Source organism: Salvelinus fontinalis, chromosome 17, assembly GCF_029448725.1.
Source record: "Salvelinus fontinalis isolate EN_2023a chromosome 17, ASM2944872v1, whole genome shotgun sequence".
In the NCBI taxonomy this organism is placed as follows: domain Eukaryota; kingdom Metazoa; phylum Chordata; class Actinopteri; order Salmoniformes; family Salmonidae; genus Salvelinus; species Salvelinus fontinalis.
In genome coordinates, this window is record NC_074681.1 from 18,573,003 (window position 1) to 18,600,609 (window position 27,607).

The 27,607-nt window shown below is 42.0% G+C and overlaps 3 protein-coding genes and 1 long non-coding RNA gene across 8 annotated transcripts in view; all 4 read left to right on the top strand.

Annotated features, from left to right (window-relative positions):
* The window catches only part of LOC129813903 (uncharacterized), a 39,315-nt gene extending 30,918 nt beyond the window's left edge, over nucleotides 1-8,397 (top strand). For both annotated transcript variants that reach the window (XM_055866508.1, XM_055866509.1), the window contains one exon: nucleotides 214-8,397. In XM_055866508.1, coding sequence (XP_055722483.1) covers nucleotides 214-4,004 — 3,791 coding nt within the window. In that variant the 3' untranslated portion in view covers nucleotides 4,005-8,397. The remainder of the gene's footprint in view (nucleotides 1-213) is intronic.
* A 492-nt stretch (nucleotides 8,398-8,889) lies between these two features.
* Nucleotides 8,890-13,363, top strand: LOC129813906 (uncharacterized). Its single transcript, XR_008753205.1, has 3 exons — nucleotides 8,890-12,689; nucleotides 12,781-12,819; nucleotides 12,911-13,363. It is a non-coding gene; the product is annotated as an uncharacterized LOC129813906 (long non-coding RNA).
* A 2,219-nt stretch (nucleotides 13,364-15,582) lies between these two features.
* On the top strand, nucleotides 15,583-20,978 carry LOC129813905 (phospholipid hydroperoxide glutathione peroxidase-like). Its single transcript, XM_055866514.1, has 7 exons — nucleotides 15,583-15,691; nucleotides 19,275-19,369; nucleotides 19,485-19,629; nucleotides 19,801-19,952; nucleotides 20,101-20,125; nucleotides 20,232-20,291; nucleotides 20,534-20,978. Exons 1-7 carry the CDS (start codon nucleotides 15,626-15,628, stop codon nucleotides 20,564-20,566), a joined length of 576 nt encoding a protein of 191 aa, XP_055722489.1. The 5' UTR covers nucleotides 15,583-15,625; the 3' UTR covers nucleotides 20,567-20,978.
* A 98-nt stretch (nucleotides 20,979-21,076) lies between these two features.
* The window catches only part of LOC129813904 (phosphatidylinositol 4-phosphate 5-kinase type-1 gamma-like), a 44,202-nt gene continuing 37,671 nt past the window's right edge, over nucleotides 21,077-27,607 (top strand). For all 4 annotated transcript variants that reach the window (XM_055866510.1, XM_055866511.1, XM_055866513.1 and 1 more), the window contains exon 1: nucleotides 21,077-23,264. In XM_055866510.1, the coding sequence (XP_055722485.1) occupies nucleotides 23,261-23,264 (4 nt within the window). In that variant the 5' untranslated portion in view covers nucleotides 21,077-23,260. The remainder of the gene's footprint in view (nucleotides 23,265-27,607) is intronic.

Sequence of the window (27,607 nt, forward strand, 5' to 3'; positions counted from 1 at the left end):
TCTGAGTTTAACCATGTTCAAAGTTTCACCCAGAATCCAACACGAGACCTAAGCGTCCATGCTATTCTGCTGTCAGAATAACCAAGTGCTTATGTGTATCATCCTTTGAGTTCAGTGAACACTTTCACTCTATCTTTTAGGCTGCAGTACCTTGACTTTGAGTTTGTCGATAATATGTGGATGTCTTGCTCACTTTTCTCTTTTCAACACTAGGTGGTGTCTCAGAGAGTGTACCTCAGGACTCACTAACTCCTGAGCCATCCAACACCTCTCACAAAAGAAGTCAACGAATCAAAGCATGCTCTTTCTGTCGCAAGACTTTCACTGAAACACTGGGCTTGACAAGACACATGCGATCTCACATTGAGCAGAGGTCACACCAATGCACCCTGTGTGGGCAAGACTTTGAATTCAGTGAGGACTTAGAGGAACACCAGAAGAGTAGCTGTGATGAGAAGAAGAGTGGTGATGACTACTGTGGGGAAACTGTCCAGCAAAAAAAATATCTGAAAAAAAACCCTGATCTGAAAAGAGACAAAAAGCCTGATCTGAAAGGAGACAAAAAAGCTCATCTGAATAGAGTCAAAAAAGCTCATCTGAAAAGAGACAAAAAATCGGATCTGAAAGGACACACAAAAGATCGCTCCATAAAGTGCCATGTGTGTGGGAAAGTAACTACTCGTATTGTAAGTTTGCAAAGGCACCTTCTACTTCACTTCAACAATGGTGCATACAAGTGCCCTGTGTGTCCAAAGACTTTTATATTAAATTGTGATTTGAGATCGCACCTGAGATTGAAAAGATCTTGTGGGAAGAAATGTTCTGATAAAGTAATTACAACCAGGCTCCACCTCAAATCCAACCTTGGTGAGTACAAGTGTCCTTACTGTGGGGACACTTTCCAGCTACCACGTGATCTGAAAGGACACACAAAAGACTGTTCCAGAAAGTGCAATGTGTGTGGGAAAATAAGTTCTCGAATATTGGAAATGCGAAGGCACATGTTAAAACACAACAACAATGGCCCCATCAAGTGCCCGATGTGTCCAAAGACTTTTATATACCAGACTGATTTGAAGAAGCACCTGAAAACAAAAAAACTTTGTAGGGAGAAATGTTCTGATGTGATGGTGAAGGACAATGCTGATTTGAAATTGCCCCGAAGATTGAAAAGGTCTTATAGGAAGACTTTTTCTGATGATGTAATTACAACCAAGATCCACCTCAAATCCAACCCTGGGGATTACAAGTGTCCTTACTGTGGGGACACTTTCCAGCTACCACGTGATCTGAAAGGACACACAAAAGACTGTTCCAGAAAGTGCAATGTGTGTGGGAAAACAACTTCAACGGCACGCGGCATGCGAAGGCACATGTTAAGACACAACAACAATGGCCCCTACAAGTGCCCGGTGTGTCCAAGGACTTTTATATACCATCCTGATTTGAAGAAGCACCTGAAACTGAAAAAACGTTGTAGAGCGAAATGTTCTGATGTGATGATGAAAGAAATACTGTCTTCAGGAGATGGTAGATGTCGGAAAATGTTCAATGAAACAGCAGTCATGACAAACAGCCAACAACCAAGCTCCAGCAACACAGGTGGGCCTTCGAAGAGAATTGAAGAGCTCTCTCATGACTCGCAGCAATCCGATAACAGCATGAGTAGTGATATGTACCTTAATAGCCTTGAAGAAGACCACAGTGACAAGATCAGTCAATACCAACCCATTAAGGACGTTGACATAAGTAGCCTCCATGAAGACTTCAGTTATGAGATCAGTCAATACCAACCCATGAAGGACGTTGACCAATCCAACCCTGGTGAGTACAAGTGTCCTTACTGTGGGGACACTTTCCAGCTCCCAGATGATCTGAAAAGACACACAAAAGACTGTTCCAGAAAGTGCCATGTGTGTGGGAAAATATCCTCAAAGGCATGTGACATGCGAAGGCACATGTTAAAACATGACAACAATGGCCCCATCAAGTGCCCGGTGTGTCCAAAGACGTTTATATTCCATACCGATTTGAAAACACACCTGAAAACAAAAAAACTTTGTAGGGAGAAATGTTCTGATGTGATGGCAAATGAATTACTGTCTTCAGTAGATGGTAGATGGAAAAATGGAAAAAAATGGAAAAATGTCAACGAAACAGGAGTCATTACAAGTTGCGATCAACCAAGTTCCAGCAACACAGGTGGGCCTTCGAAGGGCGGGCCTGTGTTGGGTTTGAAGAGCTTTGAAGAGTTCTTTGAAGAGCTCTCTAATGACTCCGATATCAGCATGAATAGTGACGTGAACCTGAATAGCCTCGATGAAGACTACAGTCAGGAGATCAGTCAATACCAACCCATGAAGGATGTTGACCTGAATAGCCTCGATGAAGACTACAGTCAGGAGATCAGTCAATACCAACCCATTAAGGATGTTGACCTGAATCGCCTCTATGAAGACTACAGTCAGGAGATCAGTAAATACCAACCTATTAAGGATGTTGACCTGAATCGCCTCTATGAAGACTACAGTCAGGAGATCAGTAAATACCAACCTATTAAGGATGTTGACCTGAATCGCCTCTATGAAGACTACAGTCAGGAGATCAGTAAATACCAACCTATTAAGGACGTTGACCAATCCAAACCCGGTGAGTACAATTGTCCTTACTGTTGGAAGGCTTTCCAGCTCCTACGTGATCTGAAAGGACACAAAAAAGACTGTTCCAAGGAGTGCCATGTGTGTGGGAAAACAACTTCGACTGCATGCGGCATGCGAAGGCACATGTTAAAACACTACAATGGCCCCATCAAGTGCCCGGTGTGTCCAACGACTTTTGCATACCATACTGATTTGAAGAAGCACCTGAAAACAAAAAAACTATGTAGGGAGAAATGTTCTGGTGTGATGGCGAAGGAATTACTGTCTTCAGTAGATGATAGATGTAAGAAAATTTTTTATGAAACAGGAGTCATGGCAAGTTGTGAACAACCAAGCTCCAGCGACACAGGCGGGCCTTCAAATAGCATTGAAGAGTTCTCACATGATTTGCAGCAATCCGATAACAGCATGAGTAGTGATGTGAACCTGAATAGCCTCCATGAAGACAACAGTCAGGAGATCGGTCAAAACCAAGCCATTAAGGACATTGTCCAATCCAACCCTGGTGAGTACAAGTGTCCTTACTGTGGGGACACTTTCCAGCTACCTCATGATCTGAAAGGACACAGTAGAGACTGTTCCAGAAAGTGCCATGTGTGTGGGAAAATATCCTCGAAGGCATGCGACATGCGAAGGCACATGTTAAAACACTACAACAATGGCCCCATCAAGTGCCTGGTGTGTCCAAAGACATTTATATTCCATACTGATTTGAAGACGCACCTAAAAACGAAAAAACTTTGTAGGGAAAAATGTTCTGATGTGATGGCGAAGGAATTACTGTCTTCGGTAGATGGTAGATGTAGGAAAAATGTGAATGAAACAGGAATCATGACAAGGCTCCAACAACCAAGCTCCAGCAACACAGGCGGGCCTTCGAAGAGCGGGCCTGTGTTGGGTTTGAAGAGCTTTGAAGAGTTTTTTGAAGAGCTCTCTAATGACTCCGATATCAGCATGAGTAGTGATGTGAATCTGAATAGCCTCCATGAAAACTACAGTCAGGAGATCAGTCAATACCAACCCATGAAGGATGTTGACTTGAGTATCCTCCATGAAGACTACAGCCAGGAGATCAGTCAATACCACCCCATGAAGGATACTGACCTGAATAGCCTACATGAAGACTACAGTCAGGAGATCGGTCACTACCAACCCATGAAGGATGTTGACCTGAATAGCCTCCACGAAGTCTATAGTGATGATATCAGTCAATACCAACCTGTTAAGGACATTGACCCAAAGGAGGACAGAAGGTCTGTAAATGATTCAGGGGTAAATGAGATGCCCAATGACAAAGAACCAAACTCAAGCAACGGCCCAAGGCCTCTCCAGGACTCAATCTGAGCCGAACAGAGAAGCTAAGAACGAGATACAGGTGATACCGGTGTCAACAATACATACAACAAAACTAAAAGCCCTGCAATTTGAGGTTTTAAGAAAATGATGAAGAGCAACAACTTCCTTATATGTATTTTTTTTTTGTAGGTGTTATGAATTAGGTTAGGTATTTAGATAGATAGATAGATAGATAGATAGATAGATAGATAGATAGATAGATAGATAGATAGATAGATAGAGAGATAGAGAGAGAGAGAGAGAGAGAGATTCCCACTAGTAATTACCAGTTGGAGGGGCATTCAAGTGGATCTTTCCCAGTCGTATGTTGGGATTTGCGAATTTGCAAGATGTTATGAATGCAGCATAACCCGAGTGAAAAGTCAGTTGTCTCAGGTGGCGGAGTCTCTCGATAGTTTTGAGGTATCCCCAGTTTGTGAAGCTACTCATGTTCATAAGAAGCAAACCAGATGGGGAGAAGGATGATTTATGTGGAGACATAGAGGAAACATTCTTTGCCAAACTAGACAGTGGTTTCCAGGTAATGGTTTGTCATAGTGAGAAAGTTTATTCTTGTGTGTATCTAGGTGAGAACTTCTGGGCAGAGATATACAGTGCCGTGAAAAAGTATTTGTCCCCTTTCTAATTTTCTCTGCTTTTGCATTATTGTTATACTGAATTATCAGATCTTCAACCAAAATATAATATTAGTGTCACGATCGTCTTGAGGATAATGAGTGGACCAAGGCGCAGCGTGAGAGAAATACATCTTCCTTTTATTAGACGAAGACGTAACACGAAACGAAACACTCTTACAAAACTAACAAAACAATCGTGAAGCTATAAACGAAAGTGCACACACAAGCTACTAACGTTTAGACATAGACAATTACCCACGAAAGCCTACTGTCTATGGCTGCCTTAAATATGTCTCCCAATCAGAGACAATGAATGACAGCTGTCTCTGATTGAGAACCATTCAGGCAACCATAGACTTGCCTAGACAACTATACTAAACCCAGCCCCATACACTCAACAAAACCCCCTATACAATACAACCTACAACCACCCAAGACAAGACAAATACATACAAAACATCCCCCCTGTCACACCCTGACTTAACCAAAATATTACAGAAACAAAGAATACTAAGGCCAGGATGTGACAATTAGATAAAGGGAACCTGAGTGAACAAATAACACAACAATTACATACTTATTTCATTTATTTCATGAACAAAGTTATGCAACACCCAATGCCCCTGTGTGAAAAAGTAATTGCCCCTTTACACTCAATAACAGGCTACGCCACCTTTAGCTGCTTCCTGTAGTTGTTGATCAGTCTCATGTGGCTGTGGAGGAGTTTTTGCCCACTCTTCCATGCAGAACTGCTCTAACTCACCGACATTTGTGGGTTTTCAAGCATGAATTGCTTGTTTCAGGTCCTGCCACAACATTTCAATTGGGATTAGATCGGGACTTTGACTAGGCTATTCCAAAACTTAAAATGTGTTGCTTTTTAGCCATTTTCATGTAGATTGTGTGTTTTGGATCATTGTCTTGCTACATCACCCAGCTGCGATTCAGCTTCAGCTCATAGACGAATGGCCTGACATTCTCCTGAAGAATTCTATGATACAGAGCATAATTCTTGGTTCCTTCTATTAAGGGAAGTTATCCAGGTCCTGAGGCAGCAAAGCATCCCCAAACCATCACACTACCACCACCATGCTTGTCTGTTGGTGTGAGGTTCTTACTGTGGGAATGCAGTGTCTTGGTTTATGCCAGGCATAATGGGACCCATGTCATCCAAAAAGTTATAATTTTAAATAATCTGTCCATAGAACGTTCTTCCAAGAGTTGATGATCATCAAGGTGCTTTTTGACAAACTTGAGTGAACTTTTTGGACGACATGGATCCCATTATGCCTGGCGATAACCAAACACTGTATTCCAAAGTAAGAACCTCAAACCAACGGTCAAGCATGGTTCAGCGGAATCATGCAGCTAGACAATGATCCAAAACACACAATCAAGTCTACATGAAAATGTCTAAAAAGCAACACATTTGAAGTTTTGGAATGGCCTAAAGCATTTCTGCATGCAAGAGTGGGCCATAATTCCTCCACAGCAATGTGAAAGACTGATCAACAACTACAGGAAGCATTTGGTTGCAGTCATTGCAGCTAAAGTTGGCACAACCAGTTATTGAGTGTAAAGGGGCAATTACTTTTTCACACAGGGGAAATGGGTGTTGCATAATTTTGTTAATACATTATTATTATATTTAAATAAAAATGTTTAACTTAGGTTTCCTTTAATATTAGGTTTTGGTTGAAGATCTAACATTCAGTATAAAAAATAGAGAAAATCAGAAAGGTGGCAAATACTTTTTCACGACATGTGCCATCTGCACAGGATGAGGTTGATTAATGTGTCAATTTATGGAAGACGTTCTTTATTATGTTGAGTAACACTGAGCAACTAGGTTCTCTAGGTGTTCTGAGAAAGCATTTGGTTCCCCGAGTGATCTGTTGGATTCAGAGTTTGTCAGTGATTATTTTGTTCCTTTAGCTGACATGTTAGTGAGGTTAGTGAGGATCCGCTGAAAGACCCGGTCTGGGTATTGCGGGATGACACGGCTGTGTCTTGTGACAAGAATAGGGTGCTTGAAGAATTGGGTTTGGAAAAGCCAGATCCACTACAGAGTCAGTTTTGTGAAGTTAAGTGTGAGGAGATGAAGATGTTGGTCAATGTTCACTTATCCCCGTTGGTGGTTGCTCCAGGTCTCTAATCACTGGACACCTATCAGATGGAGCTTGGTGCGTGTGATCATGGGCGCTGTGAATGGAGTTGGTCTCTCAGGGGGCGGAGTCTCAAGGAGAGTTTTGAGGAATCCCCAGTTTGTTAAGATACTCATGTTCAGAAGAGTGTTGATGGCAAACCAGATTGGGAGAAGGATGATTTGTGTGGGGACTCTGTGTCTCTGTCCCTCTCCCACAGGGAGAAGTTTGAGATTTGCAGTCCCTTCCTCTACTGTGGTCTTTGTGTGTCAATAACAGGCAGCAGTAGGCGCAATGCATTGTGGTCATTGTAGCTAATTGCCACGTTTTCTGCGCTAAACTATGTTTAATTTTTGCCTGTTGAAAACGACAACTTCCTATGTCCCACAGTTTGTGCTTCTTGATTTGATTTCTTTCTAAAAATCAGGCTTTGAGCTCACACAAAAAACAAACTAAATTTAATTCAAATAATTGAAAGCTAAATTAAACCGAAATGTAGGCTAATCGCTCAGCACTAGTGTACATATTGATCTCTTCAGTTAAGAAAGTTTTAGGGAAAAAATTCAGGAAAATAGATTGTGGTGACTATGAGGTTTTTTCTTGTTGGGGGAGAACTTATAGAATAGGTTTGGTAGTTAAGTATGTAGGCTTAGGACCCCTAGACATAACGGGTCAGTAGGCGAGTCAATCGGTTTTATAACAATGTGTAGGAATAGGAACTCAAAAGTGTAGAAATATGGCGGTAGTTCTCCTGAATCTGGGCCCCTATTCTCAGTGTTTTTGCCTTTCAGATAATAATAAATAAGATAAGAAGCTGATCCTAGATCAGCACTCATACTCTGAAAATCTTTACAACCTTTATAATCTGGGACCCAGACTGGAAGGCAAATGGAGCACCAACATGTACACAATACTTGACACTGAAGTCAACTGTACTGATAGACAGAGCTTGTGAGTCAGTGAGAAACGGTTCACTTAAGATCTTGGTGAGGATGACTTCACCACATGGTGACTACTAGTTCTAGCCTGGTAGTTTCACATCCACTACACTCACCCCCTAGTAGTCTGCTACAGTAGTCTGTGATCTGGGTTACGGCACCATTGTAACAGAGTGAGTTCTGTCCCCACCTGGGACACAAACTCTGGGGGTTGCCTCTGGACCGGACTAAGAGACATTCCTTTTTATTGTTCTTTACAAAAATGTGACAAACTATATCTCTTCTTTCCCCTTTCTCTCCCTCTCTTTATCCACTTTTTTAACACTTCTATAACACTTAACTATCATGTAATGTCACTGTATACTGTAAGTCACTTTGGATAAAAGCTATGGGTTGCCTATCGACCGAGCTGAAGTGAAAATTTTTTTGTGCATGTTTTTCTTTTTACTTAATGTCAAAATGTGGTAACTTGTATATTCTTTCTCCCTCTCTCTATATGTCATTAATTACCCACTTTTATAACATTTTTATAATGCTTAAATGTCATGTCACTGTATACTGTAAGTCACTTTGGATAAAAGCATCTACGACGCTTTGTATTTACATGTTTATCCATCAGTTTTTTAAAGTTGACATTGGTGTGATACATTTCAATATATTAAAGAAGACAAATTAAAAGGCATGGCTGAGTCTGAGAGTGCATTTTTATGACTATAATATACTGAACAGAAATAAACCCAACATGGTCCCATGTTTCATGAGCTGAAATAAAAGGTCCCAGAAATATTCCATATGCACAAAAACCTTATTTCTCTCAAATGTTGTGCACAAATTATTTTACATCCCTGTTAGTGAGCAATTCTTCTTTGCCAAGATAATCCATCCACCTGACAGGTGTGGCCTATCAAGAAGCTGGTTTAAATAGCATGATAATTACACAGGTGCACCTTGAGCTGGGGATAATAAAAGGCCACTTTAAAATGTGGCCTTTTATTAATTTTAGAAAGAGACCGTCCAGATTGTCTATGCCGGCTGATTTGTAGGGGTCCAGATTTTGCAGCTCTTTCAGAACATCAGCTATCTGGATTTGGGTGAAGGAGAAATGGGGGAGGCTTGGGCGAGTTTCTGTGGGGGGTGCAGGGCAGTTGACAGGGGTAGGGGTAGCCAGGTGGAAAGCATGGCCAGCCATAGAAAAATGCTTATTGAAATTCTCAATTATCGTGGATTTATCGGTGGTGACAGTGTTTCCTAGCCTCAGTGCAGTGGGTAGCTGGGAGGAGGTGCTCTTATTCTCCATGGACTTTACAGTGTCCCAGAACCTTTTTGAGTTTGTGCTACAGGATGCAAATTTCTGTTTGAAAAAACTAGCCTTAGCTTTCCTAACTGCCTGTGTATATTGGTTCCTAACTTCCCTGAAATGTTGCATATCACGGGGGCTATTTGATGCTAATGCAGAACGCCACAGGATGTTTTTGTGCTGGTCAAGGGCAGTCACATCTGGAGAGAACCAAGGGCTATATCTGTTCCTTGTTCTACATTTTTTGAATGAGGCATGCTTATTTAAGATGGTGAGGAAGGCTGCTTTAGCTGCTTGCTAAAGTGTTTTAGGGAGCGTTTGACAGTGATGAGGAGTGGTCGTTTGACCGCATACCCATTACGGATGCAGGCAATGAGGCAGTGATCTCTGAGATCTTTGTTGAAGACAGCAGAGGTGTATTTGGAGGGCAAGTTGGTTAGGATGATATCTATGAGGGTGCCCATGTTTATGGATTTGGGGTTGTACCTGGTAGGTTCATTGATAATTTCTGTAAGATTTAGGGCATCAAACTTAGATTGTAGGCTGGCCGGGGTGTTAAGCATGTGCCAGTTTAGGTCACCTAGCAGCACGAGCTCTGAAGATAGATCGGGGGCAATCAATTCACATATGGTGTCCAGGGCACAGCTGGGGGCAGAGGGTGGTCTATAGCAAGCGGCAACGGTGAGAGACTTGTTTCTGGAAAGGTGCATTTTTAGAAGTAGAAGCTCGAATTGTTTGGGCACAGACCTGGATAGTATGACAGAACTCTGCAGGCTATCTCTGCAGTAGATTGCCACTCCGCCCCCTTTGGCAGTTCTATCTTGTCGATAAAAAGTTATATTTAGGGATGAAAATGCCAAGGTTATTGGTGGTCTTCCTAAGCCAGGATTCAGACACGGCTAGGACATCCGGGTTGGCAGAGTGTGCTAAACCAGTGAATAAAACAAACTTGGGGAGGAGGCTTCTAATGTTAACATGCATGAAACCAAGGCTTTTACGGTTACAGAAGTCAACAAATGAGAGCGCCTGGGGAATGGAAGTGGAGCTAGGCACTGCAGGGCCTGGATTAACCTCTACATCACCAGAGGAACAGAGGAGGACTAGGATGAGGGTACGGCTAAAGGCTATAAGAACTGGTCGTCTAGTACGTTTGGAACAGAGAGTAAAAGGAGCAGGTTTCTGGGTGCAATAGAATAGATTCAAGGCATAATGTACAGACAAAGGTATGGTAGGATGTGAATACAGTGGAGGTTAACCTCGGCATAGAGTGACGATGAGAGAGATATTGTCTCAAGAAACATCATTTCAACCAGGTGATGTCACCGCATGTGTGGGAGGTGGAACTGAAGGGTTAGCTAAGGCATATTGAACAGGGCTAGAGGCTCTACAGTGAAATAATACAATAATCACTAACCATAACAGCAATGGACAAGGCATATTGATATTAGGGAGAGGAATGCGTAGCCGAGTGATCATAGTGAGTAGTTAAGCTGGCTAGAGACACGGCGATTCAGACAGCTAGCGGGCCGGGGCTAGCAAGCTAGCAGAAGGTTCTTAGAGGGACGTCACGATGGAAGGAGTCTGTTGTAGCCTCGTCGTGCTGAGCCTCCCCGTGCGGTTCCGTCGGCAGACCAGCCGTGAATGATTAGTAAGTTTCCGTGTAGCAAAGGGGCCCAGTCCAATTGGCAAAATAGGTATAGTGGTCCAAGAAATTGACCGATGGACCTATTCAGCTAACAGTCCGATATGCTCTAGACGGCTAGCAGGCCGCGGCTAGCAGATGGGGATTCAGGGGACGTCGCGATGGAGGGGCCTGTTGGAAAAAGAACCCTCGGGCAGATTACGTCGGTAGTCCAGTCGTGATGGATTAGCAGGGCTTCTTTTAGTAAAAAGGGTCCAGGCCAATTGGCAAAATAGGTATTTTAGCCCAAGGAGTGGCTGATGGACCTGTTCAGCTTGCCGGGAGATGGGCCTAGGATGGGCTAGCTCCAGGCTAATTGGTGCTTGCTTCGGGACAAAGACGTTAGCCAGGAGTAGCCACTCAGATTGCAGCTAGCAAGCTGCGATGATCCAGGTGAAAAGGTTCAGAGCTTGCGGTAGGAATCCGGGGATATGGAGAGAAAATAAGTCCGGTATGCTCTAGTTTGAATCGCGTTGTGCAAACTGGCAAGAGATTTCCGAGCTAGAGGTTAGCTGAAGACCGCTAGCAGTGGTTAGCTGACTAGTAGCTAGTTCGCTGGCTAGCTTCTGTTGGGGGATTCCGGTTCGAAAGTAAAGAAAAATACTTTAGAAAATAGCAGATCCATACCACATTGGGTGAGGCAGGTTGCGGGAGAGTATTTTGAAGTTGAGGTTTAGAAAAATATAAAAAAGATATGCGAAGAAAAAATATATATACACACGGGACATGACATGACGAGGACAAAGACGTCTGACTGCTACACCATCTTGGAAGATTATGAGGCCAGAATGCTCGGATCAACCCTACTCCTCTGCCAGAGCGTCCAGTGTGCGCTCTAAACGCTCAGAGAGCGAAACGCTCTGAATTTACAAACGGACAATCTGACAATGCTCTGAATTTACTAATGCCGAGAGGGCACTCTGGCACTCCAGATTGAATTTACGAACACACCCTTAGCTTGCTATTCTGAAAATCCAATTCAACAATGCCAATAATGTTTCAATTCGACTTTTGCTTTCAAAATAAGCTCAAACATAGAACATGTAAAAACGAACTATAGCCATTGAATTCTCCCATGAAAATATACCATGCGTTATTTAAGCAACAAGGCACAAGAGGGTGTGGTATATGGCCAATATACCACGGCAAGTGCTGTTCTTGTGCATGACACAGCGCAGAGTGCCTGGATAGAGCCCTTAGCTGTGGTATATTGGCCATATACCACAACCCCCCAAATTGCCGTATTGCTATTATAAACTGATTACCAATGTAATTAGAGCAGTAAAAATACATGTTTTGCCATACCCGTGGTATACGGTCTGATATACACAGTTTATAATGGGAAATAAATGAATGCTCTAGAATGCCCTTCAAGCGATCCAGGAACAAGTATTCAACAATGCCATGGTATAATGGCAGTTAATTTGAAAGAATTATGGAGTCCTTCCCCTAAAACTTAGTGGTACACAACTTCAGGATGTTTGGAGTCGAAAGGAGTCGACTCCTGCTCGACTCTCAAAACACGCAGAAACTGATGCGAACACACACACACACCACCTCAGTATTACAGTGTCCTACTAGGAAGACTACATTTGCATTCTAGAGGACATAAATGAACATGATGCTGCCCATTTGCCTATAATATTTGAATATAGAAGGGGATGTGTAGGAAGGTAGGAACTAGAATATTTCAGTTGTGTGCAGCCTTGACGAATCCCATGGGATGATATGCACTCTAAAAATTAGGGGTTCAACAAGGGTTCTTCTAAGATCCTCAAAGTTCTTAGAAGAACCTTAGGCTTCTTGGCACTGAAAAAAAGGTTACCAAAAGGTTCTTCCAAGAACCCCATAGGAGGTGGGGTTTGTCGGTCGAGGAACCTCCTTAGTTGTTGGGGGTTCTTGCAGGAACCTAACTGCTCAACTGAAACATTTGGATTTGAAAGGACAGCAGGTGCAGGCACTTAACTGAAAAATGTAAAGATCTCCTTGATTTAAGGTAAGGTTTGTCCCTTGTATGATCTAAATTCATATTGTTTTACGATGATATCATCTATCTTTTCAAATTTGTGCAAATCTTTCTAAAACAGAAAATGGACACAATTCAATGGATATCAATCAACAAAGAGGTAAGAATATGTAGGCTATAAAAATATGTTGAAGGCTAGCTGTATTGGGTGCAGATGACCGAACTGCTCACTTTTGTGTTTGTGTCTGCAGGTATATAGATGAGGAGGCATACAAAGGTATGTCTATTGGTATTGGTATGTTATGTTATGCAGATCACATTTACCATGCATTTACCACCACCTCTTCAATGAATATCCCATAGGTCTCTACATTATGGATAAGGTATGTGTCTGAAAAACATTATCAAAACAGTTTTTTAAATTCACATTTACCACAAAAACCAAGGTATGAATACTGTTGTGTGCATGTTTTGTTAATCATCTGTATAATTAAAAAAAAAATGGATTCACAGACTTCACCCTCCCTACCTCTCTGATGAATAAAACAGGAAACCTGTTTGATCACCATGCCCTGCAAAATCATTCTGGCTATGGAAACGGAGAACATCAACACGCCAGAGGATAAACCCATTGGACTTGGGGCTCTGCTGGGAGTTTGCCTCATATTTAGATTTTTTTATTCTGCTTTGGCACTAAAATCATAATAAACACTGACAACTAAAACATTGTGTTATTGTTATGCAAATTATTATTATTACTATTGATAATAATAGGGAATGGGGGTTAGTGAAAAAATGAATCCCAAAAGGTTCTTCAAAAGGTTATTTGAGGATCCATTAAAAGAGGTTCTTTGAGGAACCATTTTAATGGGTTTTTCAAAGAACTTATAGTGGTTCCCCCACAGTTTCAATTTGAAGAACCCATAAAGGATACTCCAGGAACCTTTTCTTTTTAGTGTATGTTTTTTAAAAAGGCAGTAAATGAGGCTGATTGAACTGTTTCGCTGCCAGACAAGGCTCCACTGATAGCCAAGTGTAGCAGTGGTAAGGATTCCCTCCATGGTGCTGAACAGAAAGCTCTGCTGTTTTGACAGCTTTATGTAGGCCCTAACAGTTTGTGGGCACCGTTCGTTACCGTTATAGTGCAATTAATGTATTGTTTAGTGTTGTGTTGTGTATGGCTTTGCTGGCATACATTAAAAAAAGCTATGTTTGCCCCACCAAGATAGATCCAGATTACCAAGATATAGCCTATGCAAACGGTTCTGGCTGCCTCTCTGCCTGTCCCGATCCTTTCTCTCCCTCCCTCGCTTGCTCTTTCTCTTTGCTATAAAAACGCTAGTGTAACAGTATAACTTTATGGCGTACCCTCACCCCAACTCGGGCGCGAACCAGGGACCCTCTGCACACATCAACAACGGTCGCCCACGAAGCATCATTACCCATCGCTCCACAAAGGCCGCGGCCCTTGCAGAGCAAGGGGAACCACTACTTCAAGGTTTCAAAGCAAGTAACGTCACCGACTGAAAGGCTGCTAGCGCGCACCACCGCTACCTAGCAAACCATTTCACATCGGTTACACTAGCATGGGTTTGGTATTCGGTCTGTTGCGTGTAGAATAGCTCTGCCTACTCATTGATAGTCCTTACTTTAGTGAACTTGCCCGAGACATTGCAAGCCAAGGAATTGCGAAATACAGTATTGTGATAGCCTATAGCCTACATCTTTTGATTACAGATGCATGGTTCTGACTGGCTGCCTGGTTGCCGACATACCTACCGAAACCTGGCTGTGGCTCTCCCATTTCTTTCAATGCAATTCAATTTAAGGGGGTTTATTGGCATGGGAAACATAAGTTAACATTGCCAAGCAAGTGAAGTAGATAATAAACTAAAGTAAAACAAACAACAAAAATGTACAGTAAACATTACACTCACAGAAGTTCCAAAATAATAAAGACATTTCAAGTGTCATATTATGTCTATATACCGTGTTGTAACGATGTGCATATGGTTAAAGTATGAAAGGGAAAATAAATAAACAAAAATATGGGTTGTATTTTGGTTGTGCTTTTCTTGTGGCTACAGGTCACAAATATAGCTGCTGTGATGGCACACTGGTATTTCACTCAGTAGATATGGGAGTTTATCAAAAAAACATTTTTTTTTGTGGATCTGTGTAATCTGAGGGAAATATGTACCTCTAATATGGTCATACATTTGGCAGGAGGTTAGGAAGTGCAGCTCAATTTACACCTCTTTTTGTGGGCAGTGTGCACATAGCCTGTCTTCTCTTGAGAGCCAGGTCTGCCTACGGCGGCCTTTCTCAATAGCAAGGCAATGCTGAGTCTGTACATAGTCAAAGCTTCCCTTACGTTTAGGTCAGTCACAGTGGGCAGGTATTCTGCCACTGTTTATACTCTCTGTTTAAGGCCAAATAGCATTATAGTTTGCTCTGTGTTTTTGTTAATTTTTTCTAAATTGTCAAGTAATTATCTTTTTGTTTTCTCATGATTCGGTTGGGCCTAATTGTTATTTCTCTCCTTCTCTAGCTCGCTATTTCTTTGCTGTGAAATATGCGAGAGTTTGTGTTCTCGAACTGAATAGACTATGCAAAAATATCGAATCTTATGAGTCGAGGAGTCGATTCCTAGCGGAAATGGGTGTCGACACCGGGAGTGACGTTATGGAGTCGACTCCCCAACACTAATAAAATTGGCTGGCTAACTAACACACAGTGCAGATAAATTATTCGAATTCATTGTTTTACACAATATATTTTCACAGTACTGGCAAACCATGGTTGACTAACTCCCTCACAACATTAATGACTTTTTATACCATCAAGTTCATGTCCATTCAAACTGTTTTATATTAGCTTCACAATAAACAGCGCAGGGATTGGCTACTTTAATGAATTTCCCCTCACTGGGCGGGACTACACTACTTAAACAGCTTAGTCACAGGATGTGGATCGTAAAGCGTGCGGTAGTTTTTGGTTTGGTGGGCAGCAGGGGAATCAGTAGAGCAATGGTAAGAATGTTTTGTGTGCTAAACTTTTATGCTAGTAATTGGTTTGTGACATTAAGCGTATCATGAGTGTTTGAGATGTTAAGTAAAGGTAGGTCAAATACTTGACTGCTATTTTTACACAATGTCGGGAGGTACAACGGCAAACTCTGTCCGATGTGGAACATTTGCCAGCTAGTTTGGAGAAATTAGCTAACTTGCCCGTCAGCTGCTTGCTAATGGTCATCCCAGCAATTGACTGCTGTTTCATGTCTGTGTTTTCAAGTTAGATGTAAAAAAAAAAGAGTTAAATTAAGGTACTGTAGCTGACGAATCAACTACTACAGTTGTCTAGCTAGCTAAGCACCATTATACATTTTAGCAGAATGGCGGTATACTAATCACGAGCCTGAAATGAACGTGCTGACCAAGTAATTAGTAATGAGCAGTTTATATGGTTGTGATCATGCAAACTATTGATGTCCGTACAACTCTAATATAGGAAGTGACTGCGCGTAATTGTACCTTGGTCAAGTTTGAGTCCAGAAAATTACAAAATCATTGCCATCAGGATTTGAGGCTAGGGGGGAGAAGTCTCGCGCTCCCTGAAGTCACACTAAACGTTGCGGTTATTGTAGAGTTATTTTAGTTTACTTGTGGTACTTAATCCATGTGTGACTATCCATTTTATACCGCGTTATAGTCGCAATATTGACATTTCCGGCTTGATTACTAGTTATTATACTTGTGCCGCGTTCAACCAGTTAGCAAATCGGAAATATTCGGTCTTGTTCCGACTACCTGAGTGTAGCATTATGAAGACATGACAGCCAGTCTTTGCAAACTGCTCGATCACGTGAGGCAGCCTGGTCTCATAGACTAACCGTAACATGATGAACTTAAATGAGGAACACCCCAATTAGTATATGTATGGTTAGCGTAAGCATACCTATTGAGCCCACTTCCATCTATAGATTTAAAAGAATCTGCTTTGTAATATTTAAACCAATTCATCTGACAGTTTTTTTTCTAAGCCAATCAGACTTAAAGTTGTCCAAGTTCCCACTAGTGGGAAATTTCAAAGCTGAAAACAGAGGCAACCTTCAAGAAATGAATTCTCTATTTTAGTACCTTTCCCAGTAAGTGATCATACTTTATCTAAATTTAGAGTAATGTGCTGATATATATTTCATTGGCATTAATTACTATTTCTTCCTTTTTGGATTTTTTTCATGCTAGTAGTTGTATCTGCATGTCACAGTAAACAATAGAAACAACTTGGTGAATTACAAGATTTCAGACATTCTCAGCTTACATTTTTGTATGCATTTTGTCATTTTACAGTTAAATGACCCTTGCATTGTTATACCTTCAATTTTTGTAAATTGTTTATCTCATGTGTTCTTTAAGGCTACAGTAGCACCAAAAGCATTCCCTCTATACAGAATAAATGGCAGTAAATATTGTTCATTATGGTCAAAATGAACTTTGCATAATGTTGTAATTGTAGTGTGTATTTAGACCCCAAATCATTGGCTTCCAAATATTGAGTACTTAAATATTTTTTCCCACCATTAATCACTTCCAATTAAGCCCAATTTGCATTGAATCACATTGGGAAAATGTGTGGGAGTTTGTAATGGTTAATGAACCTGCACATTATTTTTTCAAATTGAAGTTTAATACATGAGTTATGCATCTAGCCATGATGCCTTTACTGAGATGAGGAACAATTCCAAACCTCTGTACTGTACTCTCCATGATGTTTGGAATGGATAGGTAGTCGTGGATGTAGAAAGAGAAGAATAAGATTAGGTATTTAGACATACAAGTGGTGGACAAAAATGCAATCAAATGATGGGACGGAGAAGACTGGCGGCTACTCAAGCACTTCATGTCTTCATTCATCCAGGTGATCCCATTTTTTTTTTTTTGTCCACCACCTGTACCTTATAATATGAGGGTGTTTATAAACTTTCTGTAGATACACTTTAGGAAGACCAGTTGAACTAATTAACAAGAATAGCAGTACAGCAAATGTGAATCAGCATTCAGATATCTCCTTCAAAGTTGTTTTATGGTCTTTGTGCATCGGTTCTTAACAGAAGGCCACTGTGTTGTGTTCTAACCAAGCTATAACACACCTGAGTCTATGATTAGTTGAGTCAGGTGTATACTGGTTGGCAAGAACAAAAGCCCAAGTCCACATTGTTCTCTGTGGATATGATTGGTCACCCTATTATGAGTGCTTCTTACATGAAAAATGATTTTCTTTTAACTTTAGGGGAGATTAATATGATTCAACATTTTTTTTAAATGTCAGTTTTGAACACTTAGAAATGCTTTGAAATTATTAAGTGGTGGGCTTATTTGGAACACCATCAGTACCGCTTTTAAGTCAAGACTTTTAAAAATATTTTATAAAATTATGTTCTTAAATGCTTTAAGTAGTCTCCCGAGTGGCACAGCGGTCTAAGGCACTTCATCGCAGTGCTAGTGGTATCATTACATACCCGGGTTCCTTTCCCAGGTTGTCACAACTGGCTGTGATCGGGAGTCCCATAGGGTGGTGCACAATTGGCCCAGCGTCGTCCGGTTAAGGGGAGGGTTTGGCCAAGGGATCTTTCCTTATCTCATTGAGATCTTGTGGCGGGTTAGGTGCCTGCAGGCTGGCTTCCGAGTTAAGATGCGTGGTTTGGTGGGTCATGTTTCAGAGGAAGCATGACTCTACCTTCACCTCCCGAACCCGTTGGGAGTTGCAGCGACGAGACAAGATTGAAATTGGGGAGATAAAGGGGGTAAAATACAAACAAATAAAAATGCAATAAGTAAAGTTCTCGCATCTGAAGTTTAATCTTTCATTTTAATTGCATTTCTTCTAAAAATTAGGGCAGTATACTGCAGTCAATTCTGTTTTTTGTTTCATAATGTACAACAGCTGATGTAGTATTTTATCGGTGCTATGTCCTAACAGTTGCTGGTTTACAATCCAGTTTACACAGGATCTTCTAATCAGCCAGTTGTGTGGGTGGTGGTTTGAAAATGAGTGTGCTTTACCTAGGCCCTTATCAGTATTGAGAAATGATTGAGTCATTTTCAGGGCCATCAGGATTTATGGCGCTGGAACAAGTCTGTCACTCCCTGAAGTCATACTAAACTTTGCGGAGGAGTTGCTGTTGCCGTTATGGAAGTGTTAGTGTGGCTTACGTGTGGTACCTGATCCTTATGCATACTGATCAGCCCAATCATTATGGCCAAGTACCTCAAATTCCATTTTATACCACATGGTGACAATGCCAGTCGGTAACTGAGTTAATAGACCAACAGTTATAAGACTCTCTTCCAATAACGGCTTGGTTTGCCCTCCCTACTGAGACCACTCCCAGACAGTCCTAGCTAAATACTTGCTTTTTAGCAAAATACCATTTAAAATTGACATTGAACTATTAGGTAGGTACTTAATTGTTACCCAGAAATTATTTTTATTGACTTTTTATTTTTTTTATTTGTTGTCGTTCCATTGTCCTGGTCATGTTCCCTGTTTGCACAACATTACCCCTTTGGTTCAGTTGCTGTACTGTAGACTAATATCCTCCCTCTTTCTCAGTGTGAGCAAGTGGGTGACTGGAAGACAGCCAAATATATCTATGAGTTTGGCGCCAAGGACATAGATGGTGAAGATGTGTCCCTAGAGAAATACAGGTGAGGGAGCATGCCCAGAAAGGTAGGAACTCACCCCATGTATGGGTACTACATGTCTAACGTTATTACCCCCCCCTCCCCCCCCCCCACGGTGTTCTCTCTCTCCTCTGCCCAGGGGGTTTGTCTGCGTCATTACCAACGTTGCCTCTAAATGAGGTAAGACCAGAGTAAACTACACTCAGCTAGAGGGAATGCACGCCTCCTACGCTGAAAAAGGTTTACGCATCCTGGGCTTCCCCTGCAACCAGTTTGGAGGGCAGGTATGGTGCCGGTTCAAACCACTACTGTGGCATAGCCTTTTCATTCATCCACAAGGGTGTCGCGTCTTGGGGGCAGTTGTACAACCAATATGGCCACCGGGCTTTGAATTGGAATTTCCATTCTGCCAACCAATCCTAATTTATATGGTTTGATTGCTTCTCATTTTCCAGGAGCCAGGTACAGAGGTGGAAATCAAGGAGTTTGTCAAACAATTTGACGTTCAGTTTGACATGTTCAGCAAGATTGATGTAAATGGAGACAGCGCTCACCCTCTCTTTAAGTGGATGAAGGAACAGCCCAAGGGAAAGGGTACTCTGGGAAAGTGAGTTTTGTCCCCCCGATGGGTCTATGCTCCAAGTCCTATTTGGGTTTTCACCTATCTGTTAGATTATTTTGACTTCGGGCCCAGTTGCCTAGAACATTTTAATGCTTTAACTCTATGGTTGTAACAGAAGTTTCTCTGTCCACAGTAACATCAAATGGAATTTCACAAAGGTGACTTTTTATCAATGACATGATTAACACAATTGAATTAAGTTGCTTGCTAAACATTTTGCTATGGTGTATTGTACTGCATGTCATGCTGTGCGTTTCCCTTCAGTTCCTAATCAACAGAGAAGGGCAGGTGGTGAAGAGATACGGTCCAATGGACGACCCCATTGTAAGTGGACAGCAGTCATGCATCAGTCTAATCTCATGTTTGACGATTTGTAGGGAAAGGATACCCTATAGTGGCCAGTTATATGGTTTATGAAGCACATTTGGCTACCAAAGTTGTGCCGACTTGCATGAAGGGTAACCAGAGATATTATTGAAAGCCTAAAGGGCTGTCCCTGATTATGTTGAACTTCAAGATAACGCTATAATAGGAACCTTGCGCTGACTCATCTTTCTCCCTCACAGGTGATTGAGAAGGACCTTCCTAAATACCTGTGATGTCTCTGTGATTTCTGAGCCCCTGTCCATCCTGCTGGCTGACCTCTCCTTTGGGATTGTGGGTATAAGTGGCTGTGTCCTGGACCAGTGACGGCCTGTCTGTAAACCCGGCCTGCGGTGAGGACAGGCCTGATGAAACCTAGCGTGCAAAACCCCCAGGAACCACCCACCCATACCCAGTTAGAACAGAGGAGAGGACTCAGTAGCTACAGCAGTTTGTGTATATTTAAAACACTTCACGCCCAAGCACAACACCCCAACAAATGAGACCTATTGCATCCCCATAGCACTGATATGAATATCCAACTGTTCCTGCTTCCTATAAATTGTGGACTTTGTCTGTACCAGTGTTAGTCATAAAATAAATATTTGAAGCTATTTATGATAGAATAAACTGGCAAAGCTACTGAAACTGTTTATGGTCTGTAATTTATATAGCCTTGTCTTTAATTTTTGAAGAGAAATTATTTGTGCTGTCAGTCTACCCAACTGGACACCATTTAGTGGGTGAACATGCCCAATGAAATTATGATTTGTTTTTCCACAGACTGGGTTTTTGTCATTCTCATGAGCTGGAATAATATGTTCCATACTCACAAAGCTCATTTAGTGAGTTTTGTACACATCCCTGTTAGTGAGCGTTTCTCCTTTGCCAAGATAATGGCTGATTAAACAGCATCACACAGGTGCACTTTGTGCTGAGGACAAAGGCCACTAAAATGTGAAGTTGTGTCACAATGTCTCATGTTTTAAGGGAGAGAGTAATTGGCTTGCTGCAAGAATGTCCTCTAGAGCTGTTGCTAGAGAATTGAATGTTAATTTCTCTACCAATAGCTGCCTCTGTCATTTTAGAGAATTTGTCAGTACGTCCAACTGGCATCACAACCGCAGACCACGTCTAACCACGCCAGCCCAGGACCAACACATCAGTCTTCACCTGCTGGATCGTCTGAGACCAGCAACCCGGACATCTGAAATTGTGGGTTTGCACAAATGAAGAATCTCTCGCACTCAAACTGCCTCAGGGAAGATTGTATGTGTGCTCGTTGTCCTCAGCAGGGTCTTGACCTGATGGCAGTTCTTTGTAACTGACTTCAGTGGGTAAATGCTCACTTTCACTGGCATGCTGGAGAAGTGGGCTCTTCAGAGATGAATCCTGGTTTCAGCTGTACCGGCCAGTAGGGTTTTGGTTTGGGCAGGCATAAGCTACGGACAATGAACACAATTGCATTTTATTGATGGGAATTTGAATGGACAGGTGATGAGATCCTGAGGCCCATTGTTGCGCATCACCTTTTGTTTCAGCATAATGCTCAGCCCCATGTCGCCAGGATCTGTACACAATACCTGGAAGCTGAAAATATCCCAGTTCTTCTATGGCCTGCATACTCACCTGACATGTCACCCATTGAGCATGTTCAAGATGCTCTGGATCAATGTGCATGACAGTGTTCCATTTCCCGCTAATATACAGAAACTTCGCACAGCCATGAAAGAGTGGGACAACATTCCACAGGCCAAAACAGCCTGATCAAAGTTGAATTGTCATGTGCGCCCAATACAACGGGTGCAGACCTTACAGTGAAATGCTTACTTACAGGCTCTAACCAGCAGTGCAAAAAATATCAGGTGAACAATAGGGAAATAAAAACATTTAAAAGACAGTGAAAGATAACAGGGAGGCTATATACATGCACCAGTTAGTCTGGCTGATTGAGGTAGACTATAGTTCAACTGACTATTTATATGATGAACAGAGTAGTAGCAGTGTAAAAGAGGAGTTGGGGGGGCACACAATGGAAATAGTCCAGGTAGTCATTTGATTACCTGTTCAGGAATCTTAAGGAGTAAAAACTGTTGAAGCCTTTTTGTCCTAGACTTGGCACTCCGGTACTGCTTGCCATGCGGTAGTAGAGAGAACAGTCTATGGCTGGGGTCTTTGACAATTTTTAGGACCTTCCTCTGACACGGCCTGGTGTAGAGGTCCTGGATGGCAGGCAGTTTAGCCCCAGTGATGTACTGGGGCTGTGCTGTATGCGAAAGATGTTGCGCTGCAGGAGGCAAATGGTCACACGAGATACTGACTGGTTTTCTCATCCATGTACCTACCTCTTTAAGGTACAGGATCTGTGACCAACACATTCATATCTGTATTCCTAGTCATGTGATATTTATAGATTAGGGCCTAATGAATTTATTTCAATTGACTGATTTCCTTATGAGCTGTAACTCAGCAAAAATAAAACATTTGTTGCATGTTGCGTTTATTTTTCAGTGTGTGTGAGCATGTCAACCGCAAGAGGATGCTCCGATGACATGTATGATAGACCATCTTACTTGAATGACGCAGCCACAGCTGTGAGAATGCAACCGAGTGGGTTAATAATGCTCGAGAGGAACAGTATGATATAGCCACAGCTCCGTACTATGCGACAAGATATCCCCCGTGGTGTGTGCATTATGCTCGTACAATTGCCGCGAGGAAGATACTAGTGTTGAAAAGGCGATGAGGCCAACTATGCAGCCTATTCAACGTGATGTCAGAGTCCTATACATTCGGCATTCGCCATAGTGTCAACGAAGGGCATATAACGCGCCGCTTATCTGGGAATTGTAAATGGATGAGATTGCGACATCGGGGGAGGCCAGGGGAAGCATGCACACAGCTTCTCGCTCAAGCTTTCTTCTGCAGACATGGGTTCGTATGCCTGTGGTTTATTATGAGACGAACTGACTCACAACATTTGCATAATTTAGAGCTCGTTCAGATGAGCTCAAGCGTCAGTAGAGCGCTGGCACTGTTCGATGCTGCGTAAAAGCGTTCATGCGGGTTTTGGTCCAGCTGTCAAATATTGTTTGTCTAAGTAGCCTAAATGATCTGTTAATTACACACCTGATAAATTATTAATATGAATAGGCCTATAGCTAACCAAGATAGTCACTCTGCTATTTAAGACTAGGACAAGACGCCAACCACCACCAAAATACTAAGTAATTAATGCAGACATTGAGCATGCAGAACTTCCTGCCTAGTTGAGGTCAGGACCCTCTCTACAGACTACAGTCGTGTCTTGGCAGTCTGTGGCATCAGATCATGGTCAATTCATAGTCTATCAGCAGGAAACAGAATCAGTCCTACAACTTTAAGCCCATAATTGTAGAAGTTTGTAATTTGTAGAGCAAGAGAGAGAGAGTGTGTGTGAAAGACAAACCTCTATCTATACAATTCTTTGACCATCTTCACTGTTTATTTATAGATCAAACTAGGGCCTATGACTTTGTCACATGAAAGTGTAACAGTGTAAAATACAAAACATAAGGAAGCAGAAAGAAACCTGGAGGTGAATTATTAATGAACAGTAATGTCCAGAGCCTCTCTGCTTCTGCTTTATCTGAGCGTCACCAAACGACCAGGTGAGCTGGCTCTCACCAGGGGGCAGAGTATATATTGTAGGCAACAGCACAATACTTTACCCTATTATAATATTCCTGGGTAGCCCTGAATATTGGAAGAGTACCTTGTACCAGATATGTATGTAAGCGGAAGCACAATTGCAATGGAAGAACAGAAAATTGGGTAGTTGCATTCTAGTCTGTTAAGGGATAATATCTATTACATCAATCTCAGAACCCAGAACCAAATCTCTCACGTGCGCAGGCCAGCTACTCGATTTGGTGTCTGTAACGAGAGACTATTTCATATATGTACAGCAGTGTAATGTAACCAATCTTTATTTAAAGATGATGAGTCAGAGAGGAACTGGATGCAGTATGTGTGTATTAGACGTCATGTTAACGGAACCATCAAGCTGTACTCCATCTTCTGTCTCCTCTCAATAAAGCCGTACAAGCAGAGTTGAACACACACACACACACACACACACACACACACACACACACACACACACACACACACAGAAATACACTGAGTGTACAAAACATTAGTAACACCTGCTCTTTCCATGACATAGTAGACTGTCCAGGTGAAAGCCATGATCACTTATTGATGTCACTTGTTAAATCCACTTCAATTATCAGGGGAGGATGAAGGGGAGGAGACAGGCTCCAGTGTTTGAATAAATGAACAATGAAAAGTTGAATGCCATGGCAGATTCCATATTGCACATGGAGTAAATGGACATTTAATGGGCAACAGCAGTATTTGTGTTCATAGTTCCACATACAGGTAACTGCCAAAATAAAGGAAACACCAACATAAAGTGCCTTAATAGGGCGTTGGGCCAGCATGAACAAGAACAGCTTCGATGCACTGTGGCACATTCCTTAATTTGGTGTTTTGTTGATGGTGGTGGAAAATCCCGTCTCAGGCGCCGCTCCAGAATCTCCCATAAGTGTTCAGTTGGGTTGAGATCTGGTGACTAAGACGGCCATGACATATGGTTTACATTGTTTTCATGCTCATCAAACCGTTCAGTGACCACGCATGCCCTGTGAATGGGGGCATTGTCATCCTATGGGGGCATAGTCATGGGAACCAAAATAATGGCCTGCCCAGCATTTTTATACATGACCCTAAGCATGATGGGATGGTAATTGCTACTTTCAATATACTTTGTATCCCTCTTTTACTCAAGTGTTTCCAATATTTTGGCAGTTACCTCTACTCTTGACATTGCAGTCAATTCACCATTGCATTTTCACAGTTTTCCATCTGTAGAGAAGCAGCATTTCCCTCAACACACACACACACACACACGCACAAAGAAACAGCCCTGATAATCAGTTTACTGTCACGCGGGTATAAGGGATCGGGAGACAGGCACAGGAATGCGTAACGGGGGTTTTACATTTACCCAAATTACAGCGTGCCGTGTAAAGGCACTGGACGAAGACCAAACAAACACTATTACAAAACACAGTATTGACACCCAAACAAAAGAGCGAGGAGTACCTTGAATAAATAACACAATCGCACAATGATTATCACACGGGACGAGACCCGTAATCATTTGCACAATATACGTGGCATGAAAGCCAAATCAACATAGCACAGGTACTTTCACGAACCAACGGACATTGTAACAATAATCGACAGGACAATGGTAAACCAAGGACACAATTACTAGGAATTGTTTTATTTATTTTTAACCTTTATATAACTAGGCAAGTCAGTTAAGAAGAATTTCTTATTTTCAATGACAGCCTAGGAACAGTGGGTTAACTGCCTTGTTCAGGGGTAGAACGACAGATGTTTACTTTGTCAGCTCAGGGATTCGATCTTGCAACCTTTCGGTCACTAGTCCAACGCTCTAACCACTAGGCAACCTGCCACTCCCTGGTATTGGGGCCAGGTGTGCGTAATGAAAGTTCTGGAATTGTGCATTGACATTTACCAGCAGCACTTAGACTAGTGACAGTGCTAGAGACTGGCATCTGGTCCACTCCGCATCCAGCAGACCTTTAGCCACTCTCTCTCTTTTTACTCCCTCACTCTCTCTCTCCTCTTCCCCCCCCCCCTCTCTCCTCTTTTCCCCTCTCTCACTTTCTCTAGTATATTCTTTACACTCTCTTCTCATCTCTTTCTCTCTTCCCTTTTCTCTTCTCTTTTCTCCATTCTCTATTAACCCTAAAGAGTGGATTGGATTATAAAACATAATGTATGATTATTACACAAGACAGTAGCAAGACAGACACACAGTAACAGTGACCACTGAGCCATGGTGACTGAGATGATGCGATACGATACATTTATATGTCTGTTCATGTGAATATAACCCCATAGTTATTCACTCAGGGCATATTTGTGAGGCACTATGTTTCAGAATGCAGAATTCCAGTGTAAGGCTATTTGAAATAGCTTATTATCGCTTTTATACATATTGTAGCTGAGCATTCTGACTTCCACCAGCACAACACTACTCAAGGCTGAAGGTGTCCGATTTCGACTTGAATGAGCTTGAACGGTAGAGAATGTGGATTTGTTCAGTGTGTGTGTTTACATGCGTGTGTGGGGGTGTGTCTATAACTGCTCTATCACCTAGACGGCAGTGTTGTGCTATTAGACAATCTTACCCAACTCTTGTTTATGTCTCAGTAACACTCGGCATAAGGCGGCCATATTGTGAGACGGACAGTGAGAGGCCTAATCCTCTTTATACCACCTCTCATACGCACGCACGCACACACACACACACACACACACACACACACACACACACACACACACACACACACACACACACACACACACACACACACACACACACACACACACACACACACACACACACACACACACACACACACACTCACGCCTAACAGTTTAATTTAATACATTCCAGTACAATCTCTGGAAATTATGCCGCCTCTGGAAACTTAATCAGTCATTTTATGATCTGAAACATTCTGCTTTTTCAATCTATATTACAAAAACAACCTTCGAGCATAAAAGGATGCCAGTGTCTAAGGCATTGATCCAAATCTAGATTTACAACTTTCTCACGTTGCTTCTGAATAACCGAGTGATGAACGAGACTTGGAAGTCTGGTAACGCGAGACTACGTTGACCCTGATACAGTAGTATTGTATACTGTAGTATGGTGATAGGTTGCCTTTGAGTATAGCTCCTCAGCACATTATGTCCTGACCTTAATCCTACAGCACAGAGGTAATATCTGGGTACGGGCTACCTGAGGGTTCTGTCTGAAGGTTTTGTTTGGGTGTTCCATTCTGTTTGTGTTCCATCTGAGTGTTCCACCATCTTCCTGAGTGTTCTGTCTTTCTGAATGTTCTGTCTGTTGAATGTTCTGTCTCTCTGGATGTTCTGTCTGTTGAATGTTCTGTCTGTTGAATGTTCTGTCTGTTGAATGTTCTGTCTTTCTGGATGTTCTGTCTGTTGAATGTTCTGTCTTTCTGGATGTTCTGTCTTTCTGGATGTTCTGTCTGTTGAGTGTTCTGTCTGTTGAATGTTCTGTCTGTTGAATGTTCTGTCTGTTGAGTGTTCTGTCTGTTGAATGTTCTGTCTTTCTGGATGTTTTGTCTGTTGAATGTTCTGTCTTTCTGGATGTTCTGTCTGTTGAA